General features: G+C 33.4%; 1 protein-coding gene across 1 annotated transcript; it reads left to right on the top strand.

The window, feature by feature from the left end:
- Window positions 1-296: 296 nt before the first annotated feature.
- On the top strand, window positions 297-1,604 carry LOC118181726 (uncharacterized protein F54H12.2-like). Its single transcript, XM_035350919.2, has 2 exons — window positions 297-849; window positions 937-1,604. Exons 1-2 carry the CDS (start codon window positions 297-299, stop codon window positions 1,602-1,604), a joined length of 1,221 nt encoding a protein of 406 aa, XP_035206810.2.
- Window positions 1,605-15,070: the final 13,466 nt, after the last annotated feature.

The raw sequence follows: 15,070 nt of genomic DNA, 5'->3' as shown, positions 1-15,070 counted from the left end.
TTCTTTCGCGCTGCCGTACCTCTTATTAAATCAGGAGCCAAAGCAATTGGAAAACAAGTATGGCATAGTGGACTGAATTTGTTAAATGATGTATCACAAGGACAAGATGTAAAAGAGGCTGCTAAGCGTCGACTGAAAGAAGCCGGAAATATATTAACAGATAAAGCTGCTACTAAAGTGAAGAACATGATTGGTTCTGGACGAGTTAATAAAAAGCAGAAACGTAGGAAAAAGCGTACCATTTCTCACAGATCAAAGAAGGTGAAAGCACAGGATATTTTCTCTTAAAAAAAAGTATGACTTCGTATATTCATCGAGACTCTCCCGTTTGCGTCAAATCTGAATTAGATTTATTTACCATTCCTCCTACGCAAACAGCTATAGAAAAAGGACAGTTTGTGGAATATCACCCTCTCGCAAATATACGAGATGGAGGACCTATCGAATTTAATATTTCTGGCAGTGGTGAAGACTATATTGATCTAGCTGCTTCTTATATACACGTGAAAGTTAAAGTAGTTAAGGCAGACGGATCCAATCTAACAGGCAAAGAATCGGTTGCCCCTGTAAATTTATTTTTACATTCTCTCTTTTCGCAAGTAGATGTAAGTTTAAATGAAAGAAACATTTCATCTGCGACAAATACCTATCCCTATAGAGCCTTCATCGAAACATTATTGAATTATGGGGAAGATGCAAAGAAAAGTTTACTCACCTGCGAAGGATTTTTCCAAGGCACTTCACCTACTAAAATAGATGTCTTAGCTCAAGATGCGGATGCTGGACTAAAAGCTCGCGGTGAACTTATAAAAAACAGTCAAAGTGTGGATTTGATAGGACAATTACATTGTGACATTTTTCAACAAAATCGACTCATGTTAAATTTAGTTGATGTGAAAATTAAAATGGTGCGTAGTAAATCTGCTTTCTGTCTAGTTTCTACTGAGAAAGATGCCGATTATAAAGTGATCTTGGATCATGCTTCTTTGTTTATCCGAAAAGTAAAAGTAAACCCTGGAGTCTCTCTCGGATATGTAAAAGCGTTGGAAAAAAGTTCTGCTAAATACCCTATAGATCGAGTATTATGCAAAACATATTCAGTATCTAAGGGAAGTTGGTCTTTTATGCAAGATAATGTATTTTTAGGATTGATGCCCAAGCGAGTCATTATTACTTGTGTAGAAAATGCTGCAATGAATGGACAATATTCAATGAATCCCTTTCTGTTTGCCCATCATCATGTCAACTTTATATCGATTTATGTAGATGGACAACCCGTTCCATGTAAAGCAATGGACCTTGATTTCGAATCTAATCATTATGTGCGTGCTTACCACAGTTTATTTTCTGGATTTAATCGCGACAAAGGCATCTATTTATCTCGAGAAGAATTTGTGAAAGGATATGTGTTATATGCTTTCGATTTAACTCCAGATAGGTGTGATGGATCTCATTTTAACTTACAGCATCAAGGCAATTTGCGAGTAGAAATTAAATTTGCTAAAGCTCTCTCTGTGACTCTCTCGGTGCTAGTCTATGCAGAATTTCAAAACGTGATTGAAATAACAAAATCTCGTCATGTACTACGCGATTTTGCTAATTAAGCAATGGACAGCCTTGAAATAAACAGAGCACTCTCTCAGAATGCAAAGACACGAAAAGCATTTCTGGGAGTTTTTGCAAGTGATCGACTCCCTATCGAGATCAAGAAATATCCAAGTTGCTTTATAGCTAATGTAGATCGTGCATCTGAATCCGGTAGTCACTGGTTAGCCTTTTACATTTACATTTAGAATGGAACCTCAACCAAGTACAAGAGAGGTAACATTTTTTTTTTTTTTCTTTTTAATAGTGACTTGCAGATATAGTTATTTATTCAATGGTTCTCTTTCCCTTCAGTCGTTGTTGTATAATGTGTGATTATTAGGAAAAAAAGTAGTGAGAGAGAGATTTTTAAACTAAACTAAAATTCTTTAAACGTAAAGAGTTAATACTAAACGATTTCTAAAATGATTTATGTAATTAAATTTTTTTAGTGAGGGATAATTAAAAATGCGTAATTTTATAATGAGGAAAGCATGCATACTGAAAGCGGCTTTTTTATCTTTCACAGGTTTGCGACGTATGTGGTCAAAGTTTTAGTAAAAAGAGTAATTTAGTTCGTCATTCGAAAACACATGAGGGAAAAATCTTTCACTGTGAAGAATGTCAGGCTCAGTTTACGAGAGCAGATAATTTACGAAGACACATACAAAATATTCATGTTAAAAAAAATACCTTTTCATGTGAAAAATGCAACGACGTGTTTAGCAGAAAACATGATCTAATGAAACATAACCGTACTCAACATGGTACTGTTCAAAGTATTAAAAGGAAAAGTAATAACCCCCATCCATTAAACAAGCGAATGAAGCATGCAGCGTCGGCCTTAAATGTCTTCAGTTCTTTTACAATTATCGCCACCAAAGAAATTAATCAAGATCTAGAAATATTTTTAAATAATATCAAATTAAATATTATGTCGAAACTCGAGGAAGAAATCAATGAGAAAAAGGCTTTAAAATGGTACATTATAGTAACAGCACAGTTCTCTAGAATAGGACATAATGGGGACGAAGAGGTTATTAAACCACATTTTAGATCTACCTGCCTCACAAGTTTAACAATAGAGAATGTTGAAGAACAATTGAATGAGGCCTATAACAAGATAAAAAAATCGTTTGAAGAATTTTTACAAAATGGCTCGGGATGGACATTAGATAATATTGAAAAATTAGAACTCTGCACAGCTCGATATCATCCCTTAGCCGCTATTAGTTATATACCTCTTCCCAAAGAACTTGCCATGAAAAAAGCCATTTTAAACATTCAAAATGAGGATCAAAAATGTCTAGTGTGGTGCTTACTTGCACATAAATATGCCTTTTCAAGAGAAAATAAACCAGACCGAGTAAATCATTATAAACCCCATGAGCATGAAATAAAATTAGGAAATATTGAATGCCCTTTTCCTATTACAAAAATATCATCTATTGAAAAACTAAATAATCTTAGAATAAATGTATTTGGATATGAAGAAAAAGAAGTCTTTCCTCTCTACATTTCAAACAGAAAAGAAACTGATTGTATTAATTTACTTTTAATCGGGGATGACACTAAACAACATTATTGCTTAATAAGAAATATGTCCCGGTTATTAGGTGATCTCACAAAACATCGTGCAAGCACATTCTATTGCATGAGATGCTTGCATAGATTCACCCGTGAAAACCTGTTAGAAGAACATACAAAATACTGTCAACATCAAAACATACAGAGAATTAAAATGCCATCAAAAGAAGAAAAAATATTAGAATATACCAATTATCAATATGAAGAGTCTATTCCGTACATTATTTATGCTGATTTTGAAGCTTTAATTGAAAACATAGACACTTGTACACCTGAAGTAGCTACTGCGTCTTTTACAGAAAAAATACATCATCATAAAGCTTGCGGATATGCTTACATAATTGTAGGACCTGATGGGAAAAGCGTTAAACCTGTAACAGTATATAGAGGTCCAAATGCAGTAGACCATTTTATACAAAATATTTTACGTGAAGAAGAGGAAATAGCCGAAAAATTATATAGTATTGTACCTCTTTCCATGACATCTCAAGATGAACAAAATTTTAAAAATGCAACTCATTGCTACTTATGCAAAAAAAAATTTGAATAATGATCGTGTAAAAGATCACGATCATCTTACGGGAAAGTATAGAGGAGCTCTGCACAATAAGTGCAATTTGAAATTTAAACTTCAAAAGAAAATTCCTGTCGTATTTCACAATTTAAAACACTATGATGCACATTTAATCATGGAAGGCATTGGTAAAATTCAAAACAGGGAGTTTCATGTTATACCTAATAATATGGAAAAATATTTCTTTCAGTATTAAAAGAAAATGGAATAATCTAAGAATATCTTTAATTTTTATTGATAGTTTACAGTTTATGAACGCGTCTTTGGAAAAACTTGTATCTAACTTGCCTGAAGAAAAATTTAGGATTTTAAAAGAAAATTTTCCCAATGATCAAAACATAAAATTATTATTACGGAAGGGAATATATCCATATGGATACATCAACTCTTTTGATAAATTTAAAGATACTCAGTTACCATCCATAGAGAACTTTCGAAGTACTTTAACTGGTGAAAGTATATCTTCGGATGGTTACATTCATGCTCAAAATGTTTGGCAAGCTTTTCATATTCAAAATTTAGGTGAATAACATGATTTATACGTAAAAAGTGATGTTTTACAATTAGCAGATGTGTTTGAAAATTTTAGACAGCTTTGTAAAACTTACTATAGTTTAGATTGTGCGCATTTGATGACTGCACCTGGATTAGCTTGACAAGCCTGCTTAAAAATGACTGATCAAGCTTTGGAATTATTAACGGATGTTAATATGCATTTATTTATAGAGCAGGGCATTCGTGGAGGTGTGTCCATGATTACCCAGCGTAAGTCTGTAGCAAATAATAAATATCTGAAAAATTTTGATTCAGCTAAAGAAAGTAAATATATCTTATACCTTGATGCAAACAATCTCTACGGGTGGGCTATGAGTCAACCCTTACCCTATGGAAGTTTTGAGTGGGTTGAACCTAATAAGAATGTCATAGAAAAGATTTTGACTTTATCAGAAGACAGTTTGGATGGATACATCTTGGAAGTAGACATTGAATATCCCAAAGAACTTCATAATGCTCATAACGATTATCCCTTAGCTCCAGAAAAAATGAAAATAATAGCTAATCATCTTTCACCTTATGCAGTCAGTGTACTGAAAAATAATAAATTTATCTCGAATACTAAATTAGTTCCTAATTTAAATCCTAAATTTAATTATGTCATCTATCATAAAAATGTACAGTTATATCTCTCTTTAGGTATGAAATTAATGCATGTTCACAAAATTATAAAATTTAAACGAAAAGCTTGGTTACAACCTTATATACAGTTTAATACAGATCAACGTAAAAATGCACAGACAGGATATGAGAAAGATTTTTTTAAACTAATGAACAATAGTGCGTACGGTAAAACTATGGAAAACGTGAGGAAACATGTTGATGTCCAATTAGTCAATACAGAAAAAAAGCGAAAAAATTGGTAGCTGCACCAACCTTTCATAATTTCAGAATTTTTGATAATGATTTGGTTGGAGTACAAAGGTTGAAAAACTGTGTTAGTTTAAACAGGCCCATATATGTAGGATTTGTCATACTAGAACTTAGTAAATATCATATGTACAATTTTCATTACAATCATATCAAAAAACAATATGGAGAAAGAGCCAAGCTACTTTAGACTCTCTCACGTACGAAATTTTAACAGAAGATGTATATCGAGATATGAGTTTTCATACGCATCTGTACGATATGTCAGATTATCCGAAGACTCATGCTTTATACAATATCAATAATAAAAAGAAAGTTGGATGCTTCAAAGATGAAATGAATTCCGAACCAATACTGGAGTTTATAGGACTGAGGGCGAAAATGTACTCTCTACTGTTGGATGAAAGTGAGAAGAAAACCGCGAAAGGAGTTAAACGAAGTGTTATTAAAAGGAAACTTAAACATAAAAATTATAGAGCTTGTTTAGAGAAATCTATCTTCACCAGAGAATTACAATATAATATTCAGAGTAAGAACCATCATCTTTTTACCATGGCTATAAATAAAATCGCACTTTCAGCTTTTGATGATAAAAGATATATTTTAAAGGATGGAGAGCACTCCTTAGCCTATGGGCATATCAATATAAATAATGTTTAATGGAAAACAAAATGGATTATTTTTAAAGTGGTCAATGACTTCACAGTGGAGTTATGGGAAGGGGCTGGCACCTGGGTATTCAAAAAAAACCCCATGACTGTGAAACTGTGAAGAGAGACCCTCAAGGTGTCAGAAAGCTGAGGCTTTCGATAAAAGCCCATGTGTGTGTGTGTGTGCGTGTGTGAAATTTTAATGAGTATTATGTTATTCTTTCCAATATTTTTAACAGTTATTTCTTTCCAGAAAAGGAGATATTTTGTTTCAGGGTTCGATCCTATATTTTGAATAATAGAACATTTAAAAAAAAAGAAACTTCTAAAATAGATTATTTTCTTTTTTCGTCCCTAGAGGACGCCATGACTCCGTTGCCAAATTAAAAAAACTAACTTTAAATGAAAAGCAGGAGGTCTACAACTCAATCAGTAGTCTACGAACAACTCAACTCCACTCGAAACCACGCCTCCTAGTGTGATGACGTTGCCTTTGGCCCCGCCCTCTGTGTGACGTCATTGACCACGCCTTCAGCTCCTCCTGTCGCAGAACCCCCATTTTTATACTACTTATATCCCATAACCACCGCTTTGCTTCAGAAACACAAAACAGTTTCATTAAAAGAAACGGACATACAGTTATTTGCATTGGCAAAAGTAATTTTTAATTATTTATATTACAATGGGTTACGAAAAAACTGGTGGTCAGCAATTTCTTGGATTATATTTGATTGTAAATTTTTATCTTGATCAAAACTTATGCCGAAAATTTCAGTTTCACATTCTTCACACAAGGTAAAACTGCATAACTTAAAAATACTTTTGCCCTGTTTTCCATTCACCAAATAATATAAGCAGGCTTCTCTTTCGTTATATATTAATAAATAAATTATGTTCCTTACATCTCTTATATATATGCGAAAGCTTCCATGAATATACTCCACAGTCCGTAGAAGCCAGTGTTTTTCAATTCGGAAATCAAGCATCTCATCACTATTGATATTTTGGTTCCGGAGCAAAACATTCTAGTGTTCAAGCAATATAAATTAATATACCTTTGATAACGAAGATAGAAGATTGCTAGGTCTGTTACTTTGAGCGTTCGAATGGCACTGGTGGTGGTGGTGGTGGTGTATTTAATTATGGCAAAGCACACGAGGGCTATCTGCCTAAAGGGAGAGATGCCTTTCGTGGAGGACTTTCTAAGGGAAACTGGCTCGTATACACGTTACACATGGGGAAAACCACGAAAACGCCCATGCAACCAGCCCGTTCGCGGGATTCGAAACTCAGACCGAACTACCAGTGTTCAGCGTCTTTACCGCTCGGCCGCTGGTGGGCCTCGAATGGCATTGGACAGGTTTGGAATAGGCTTAATTAATTTGCGTTTCTGCCTTTCTGGAAAATAGCAATAAACTTATTGAGCAACTAAAATTTTTATGGAAATAATAATTTTCTAATGTGTACATAAATTTTATTAGCAATTATCATTATTAAGGAGGGTAAAACAAATTTAGAGGGAACGTTTTTGATCATACGACTGGAGGAGGAGTGCAGCCAACATGCATTTTAGGCTTTAGCAATATAAGTGCTAACCTCAAAAAGGGAAGCTACTAAATACGGTTTCGAGGACTGTTAGCAATAAGCTCAGCTTTCTCCGTGTCTGTGTGAGCTACCACTGTATCGATAACAAAGAACGCAATCATTGCTTTTGTTTGCACAGTTCGGCAGAGTTACGCCAAAGACTGCTGGCATTACTCGTTAGAGACATTCAATGATTCAATGACTTTCAATGATTTTCCCAGTTCTCTTTTCCGATATACCAGCTTGCGCCTAGGCACCCAAATCTTTTCGGAAGTAACTTTAGGTTTTTCAAAATAAACTAATTAGGTATCTTACGAATAGATACTGTTTTGCGCGTAACCATATTATTCATAATATTGCCGATATTTTCCCAGGTCATGACTTTATCTGCCCAAGTTTATATAATTTTTTTGAAAGAACTTCAGACCCTGTTTATGCCCATGTAAGTAGTGTATCGGAGAATAATCCTACCGTTCATTATCCATTTAAAGGTATCGGACATGCCTTTGATCATCAGCATTCATTTCCTTTTACTTATCATTTATTAAATAGCTGTTGAACGTATTACAGGCAGCTTTGTTTGCTCCCTCAATCTAAAAATTTTCTATACTGCTGTAGTGTTACCATCGGGTTTCACTTAAAATGTTCTTCTTCAGGACACATGATTCTCGAGACCATGATGATTTCAGCGATTACGTTGATTCTGACACATATACGATGTCACCGGCAGTCTTCCCACGACGAGATGATTACCTGAAATGTTCGCGATCGCAACGAAACGGAACGGGAAAAAGTCTTCATTAGCGATGTCTGACACAGAAAATAGTAGTGTTCCAGCCTCCCAGAAGAATAAGGAGGATGCAAATTTCCATGAATTAATGAAACACATTAAAGCACATGCACTTGAAAGTGTTACTGGAGTTCTTGCGGAATTAAATTAGATTAAGAAATTGTGAAAATGATGAACAAGCCAAAACATTTCGCGCAGAAGAACAACGTCTAACCACAGATAAAGACAAACGAAGGGAATGGGTTATTCCCAAGAGTCCTGTGAAAGTTCTTTTTATTTCAGAGCCGCTGGGATTAGCTCAAGGAAACCGTTCCTTTCCAGACGCAAAACTCAAAGCAAAGAAAAAGATGAAGAAGAAACAGTTCCAAAGGAAACACCCCCACCAGCAGCATTCAACCGATTGGTTACAAATTGATGATAGCAACCACCAAATTTGCGTAGAGGAGAATAAAACTCAAATGAAATCAAAATCTGTCTTCGTTTATGAGAAAATTTCTCCTGACTTTCGAAATTATTACATGATTAACATTACTAAATTATTACATTATGACGTTCACAAGATAGAAACACTCCGTTGCACTCATATCAGTTCTAAAGCGAAAAGCTAATTCGTGGAGTTCTAAAGTTCTTCTTGACTCTGTGACGGAACCGGCAATTTTTCAAGATCTGGAAAAACATAAATTTCCTATCTTAAAAGTTAAGCAGTTCGTTAGAACTCGAAACAACAACTATGAGAAGCTACCTATTTATTTGCTGGAGTTACGAAAAAATGCAACAGGAAAAGATGTGCATAATTATAATTTAAATATTATGTTTAGCGTAAAAGTCACAGTCGAAACATTCTCGCCGAAGAAAGCCCCAATTCAGTGCTATTTGTGCCGAGATTATAGATATTCCCAACACTTCTGTTATAATACAGAACGTTGCTGCAAATGCGGAAAATCTCATCGAAGCAAACTTTGCCCAATTAATCCAGAAGAAAAACATATGTGTATTTTCTGTGAAGAATACCACGTAAGTAGCTATCCAGGACGTAGAAATTATAAGCTTAAATTCGAAAAGTAGAAGTTCCTGTACTGAAAATCACAGATAAACTAGAAAAGGAAAACTAACAGAAAGTTCTCTACAGCGACAAAAGGAAGAAAACTCTCAAGACCATCCCGAATGAATTAATGAAAGAATATCATTATTAAAAACGAAAAAAATCAATAATTTTAAGTAATGTCATTTCCGACACAGGGAAAATTAAAGAAGCAAACATTACAGCTGAAAAATGAGGGCAGCCTTTCATGATGCGTATGCGATTCACCAAAAGCAAAGAGTAAGTGTTTCACTACTCTGGTAAGCAGAACTCATAGCCCAATAGTACGAAGCACAGACGACCAAAGTTTTACTTTCACTCAAACCTTGACTTTCCCATCTTGACATTTTCGCCTGCGGGATTGTTGAAACCAGGTTTTCCTTAAAATTTATTCCTTTTTTTAGCTAAGACAATAATCCGTAAAACGCACAGTTTTATTTTATATGTGGAATTTTCCTACGATCACCCATGCTCTGCTTCACACTTTTCTTTTTATCTTCTTGATAGGGTTTAATGGTTTAATTTTCCCATTTTTCAACAAAATGATTTAAGTCCAAAAATGATTTTGCTGACTCGTGGGATTGCCATCATGTCGAAGATGATCTTAAAAATACGTCAAGCTTTATATCATTGTAATTAGCATTTACTATATGTATATTATTGTTTGTTTAAATGAGTACGCCGAAGCCCACGAAGTTCATCTGCGTGTGGGAAGAAATGCCTTTATGAAAAACTTTCTAGAGAAACTAGATTGTATTTACATTACACATAAGGAAAACCAAATAAGTATTTATGTAATCAGCACACGATTCTAACATGTGTCGAATTAGAAGTGTTGAGGACCATTCAAAGCTGTAAAGGTACAAAAGCTTTACAACTTGAAACTGTTACATAACGTCCGAAGTATCTTCCACAACGAATTTTCCTGAAATCGTAGTCTTTCGGTATAGTCTTGGCTAATCACATGAATTTGTTAGGAAGCTGAAAACCAATATTCTAAAAATTTAAGGCTTACCTTTTGAAAATAATTTTGCATTTCTTTCTTGCTGAAGCATAAGTAGTACTCAAGCGCAGGTTGTTCGGGCGCCAAGGGAACCCTTCTGTCTACGCACCTGATCAGCGCTTATTTTTATTCTATCAGCGCTTATTTATTATTACATGTCTGAAACTCGTTCCCCACAAAAATGGTGTTAAGTGTATACGAGTTCGCAATAGACTAAATGCACAAGTCCGATAAAAAGCTAATAAAATTTATTCTTATCACAAGAAATATAACAAAACGCTGGAGTTTTCCCCAAAAATATTCGTACAGTATCACGTAGTAGTTATATTTTAAGCTACTAAAGCTTTAAATAGACTGCAATCCAGAGCGCAAAACAGAAGGGTCTTCTGGAAAGCAAAAAGAGTAGAATTATGGATACAGATAACATAGAGAGGATTACATTTATTCAACTTTCTAAATTACCAGATATCTATTTGTTAAATGTTAAACATGTTTTTACTTCTCTGGCGTAGCTTTCTCTTAAATTATGCTTCGTGCTACATTGCACGGGGATATAGAACAATTTTAATTATAATTCTACAAAAATAAACACAAGATCCGTAACAAAGGTAACAGTGATCTAAAAACAAAGCTCTCAATTTTAGGCATGGGGAGTTAGACGAAATAATATTAAACGATCAGTTAAAAGAGGACAATTATAAAAAAAAAATCGAGGGTTACAGTACTTGTTGTGAAATAAAGAATGCCAATAAATTAATGCTACTTTTGTGCAAACGGGGAAATATTCAGGCAATATCCGGGATAGAGAGTTTCATCCGAAAGAGTATCCATGAAAGAGAAGACGTAGGAAGAACTAAAATCTTTCAAAGTTTGTTAATTATGAAATCACTTCTAACTATTACATTTTATTTGTACAATGTGCGCATGTTGTAGAAGCATGTAAAAAAGCATTCCAAGATCTGCGAAACAAATGCAGGTGATGATCAGTCAACAACTTTTAACTGTTTGGTCAATAAGCATTTTTAACATATGAAGAAACAAAAAGTTTCGAGTATAATAGAGGAAAGTACAATCTATTTCCCTTTTCTCCCAAATTAGTTGCTACAATTGAATACTTTTGTACTCATTATTGATCCTGAAGATTTTATGATTTCGTTTGAACATTTTTCAGAAATTTCAGATTGCTACGCTATCAATCAACAACACTTACTTACGAAGCATTTCCTCTTTAAATCAGTACCAAATTAGTTAAAAAAGTCCAGAGTTCTCACAACTTTAATGCACGCCCCGTTTTATAAGGACTCTTCCATCAGTAATCGCATAAAACTATCTTCTAGTTAATGAATTGGGAATTCAGTGATTTGTCTCGTTTATACGAGCCACTTCCCTAAGAAAGTCCTCCAAGAAGGCATCCCTTCCCTTAGGCTAACAGCCCTCGAGGCTTTACCTTAATCACATAAACATGATCTTTCGGATATACTGGTAGTAGTGTCCTTACAAATTGGGGCGTGGCTTTTAAGAACGCACGAATCTTGTTAAGTTGCTTCGAATAAAATGGTTCCAAAATAAGTGCTACATTTGAGGAAAGTAAAAACTGAGAATGAAATCTACTTACAGTGTTATAGTCATTGTAGTACACTGTATAATTTTACTGCTGTCGATCTACGAATTGAATGGAAAGCTATTATGACACCACCTACTTGAAATGTACTAAAATTTGATATAAAATATGTCGCAACTAATGGGACGGAGAGAGAATAAATAACATATAGCAAAATCAGAAGTTCTAAATATTGATGGCAGATATCTCAAAATTAAAAACTTCTTGTTGAAGCTATACACTAATACAGTAAAAAATGATCTACAATTTATTTCAAAACCACCACTTTTGTCTCAAAGTGGCAAAGTAGTTTTTTTTAAAATACCGTATGGTAAGAATTGGAACTGTTTAACAAACATTTATCGAAAATCTTTATGTTACAATTGTGCACGAAGAAACTGGTAGAATAAGATTTGACAATTTTTTTCTTCATAATAAGCAATAATATTGGATAGTTTTAAAATGCAGTGGCCTTTGATTTCATGTCTATTATACAAAATAGTGAACCCAAGCGGAAGTGCAAATTTTGATTTCAGAAAGAACTATAAATTTCCCAGTTGTTTCAGTGTGTAAGTCCCATTCCCGTCCTTTAGAAGTTTGTTATAAATTATCACAGACGTATTTTAAAGTTATCAGAGCTAAATTCTTTAATTTTATAATTGGTAATTATCGAAATATGTATTACTTATGCGAAGAAATGCAATGTAAAGAAATTAACTATGCAAGAAAAATGCGCCATTTGTAAGATTTATTAATTAGGCTGGTACATTCAGTTTTAATATCTTTTATTATCTATAAATTTCTGACTTAAATTATAATTACCCGCATTATACGGATAGTTGATTCTGATGTCATAAACCGTTGTATACTTTCTTAATGAACTTTTGTGAAGCACTCACTTGACGTTTTAAGATGTCCCTTTCTCTTTTGTGTTATGAAGCAAAGTGTTAATAACATTAAATGCAATTTCTTATTTAGTTCTCTAAGTTTAAGTAATGCTCAGATCACAGTTCCCACTCCTGGGTTATTCCACCTAGATGTGAGTTTATTAATTGACAAATGGATTAGCAGGAATTTCTTCACAAAAATACATATTTATTTTGTTTTATTGGTAATTTGTTAATCAAAACGTATTTTAATTTGTTGCACCTACAATAAAACTCAATACATATAATAATAGTTTAGAATTCTAGGTTCCTAATTTATATTTTAACAATTCTTACCATAATACAATGTTTTAAATCCTCTTTTTCTACAAATGAAAAAGGTTGTCCAAATTTTGGTGATTTACATCCTATAATTTCATTCATATTAGTAACTAACATGTTATATGTGGCAGACTGAAATCAGTATTTACCGCACAAGTCTTCAGCAGTTATTCGTGGAATCAATGCATTAATTGGTGTGAATTTTGGAATTATTCTATACTACATTCAGTGACATAATAAATTTAAGCAATTGACTATTTCTATGTTAATGGTTTAGGATGGTTAGCAAGTTCAGAGTATGGGGAGGGAGCACCCGATACTGTTGTTAAGGTTACATCGTCTGCCTATATGTGCATAGGTAATAATTATGTTTAGCGCAAAAATATTACATCATATATTTTTATATTAATAATAATAAAATTATGTGATATAACTATCTATGTATTATATATAATTAATGTATTTATAATCATTACCTTACAAACATATTAAATGCATATATCGCTTTTTCTGCTTCTCAACTCAGCCGTTTTAAACGCTATTGAAACAATTTCGAGAGGCATAATACAGGAAATAACATTAAAAAATAAAATAATATTAGTAAATGTACTTGTATTTTACTTTCATTTTTGACTTATACATTCACATGCATATAGAGGAATATTAAAATAATTTTGTAATTCTTCCTCTTTATTTTCATAATAATTCAACAACAAAATCCATATTTTACTTTCATCTAATTATATAAGAAAAGATACTGAATTGAACATAAAACGCTGTATACGAACTATTTATGTTAATCAAAAAATAAAACTGAAAACAAAAATGAAAGATGACGGCAAACAGAATTCTGTAGTTTCATTTTTTTGTTCGGCAATTAAAATACACCCAACTCTTTTTTTTACACGGTAGAACAACTTTAAAAAATCATGCAAGATGAAAAAAAAAATTTCCTCAAAAACCGTGCAAAAAAGTAATAATGAAAGCCATATTACATGTTTATAAAATAAAAACAGATCAGTTTTATTACAAAAAAATAAATAAATAAATAAATTAGTGCAGTGAAAATTCGGTCCATAAATACTTATAAAAATTTAAATTGAAATTAGGAGTAAAAATTAACCGAACTGCTTGCACTTGCTGTTGATTGATCCATATCTCAGTTTGATCAGTAATTTAATTTACGTTGATTGAATGGCAAAAACAATAGGTTACCTTCGACTTTCGTCACCTGCACCTCCGACTTTCGTCACGAACAGTATTCAGCTATATTTACCGCTCGGCCGCTGGTGAAAGCTAGATGATATACAAGAGGTAAATTTCCGTCATGATATAATGTGCGGTAAAAACTATTAATCAACATCCTTTAAACTTTATTCTTTGGTATCTCAGTAGCTTTATTTAACGGTTTTCTAGCGTGACCACTGGCCACGCCCCTTTCATCTCCTAGTTAATCCTCCGGACCCACCCTGATCATTCAACTCACTGCATCGCTCGTAGTAGCAGCAAAATATATAGACAACAGCCGGAACAAAGCATGGACTTTATAAGAGATAGACTAACCCAGTGGGCGGGGCGCTCGTCACCGACATGTCGGCAAGAAAGAGTAGGAACGATCTGGTTTACTTCAACACGGAAACCTATGGCGTTTGTATCACATAACTGTTTTTAATTATTAAATGTGATAAGTTGTATAGTGATGAGATTATGAAAGCCACAGTTTTTTTCCAAATAGGATTTAATATGTCACATTAAAGCAATTTTTACTGCATTTCGCGCATTTTTTTCACGCGTAATTCTTGTAAAATCATCTTTACCTTGGTAAAACGGTAAAAACTCTAAGCACAAAATTTATTAACTTAATTTTGCATAAAAATAAAGTAAAATAAGATTGATAGTACGTGATGCTTTGAAATAAATATGGTAAAATTAAACAAGATCTAATAATTTTTTTTTACATTTAATGACCATTTTCAGGCAGTGA

This window comes from Stegodyphus dumicola, chromosome 11 (assembly GCF_044657685.1).
Source record: "Stegodyphus dumicola isolate Sdum_Otavi_A_Nest chromosome 11, ASM4465768v1".
NCBI classification, from domain to species: domain Eukaryota; kingdom Metazoa; phylum Arthropoda; class Arachnida; order Araneae; family Eresidae; genus Stegodyphus; species Stegodyphus dumicola.
Note: the sequence above shows the minus strand (reverse complement) of the source record. Positions and strands in the feature narration are given on the sequence as shown.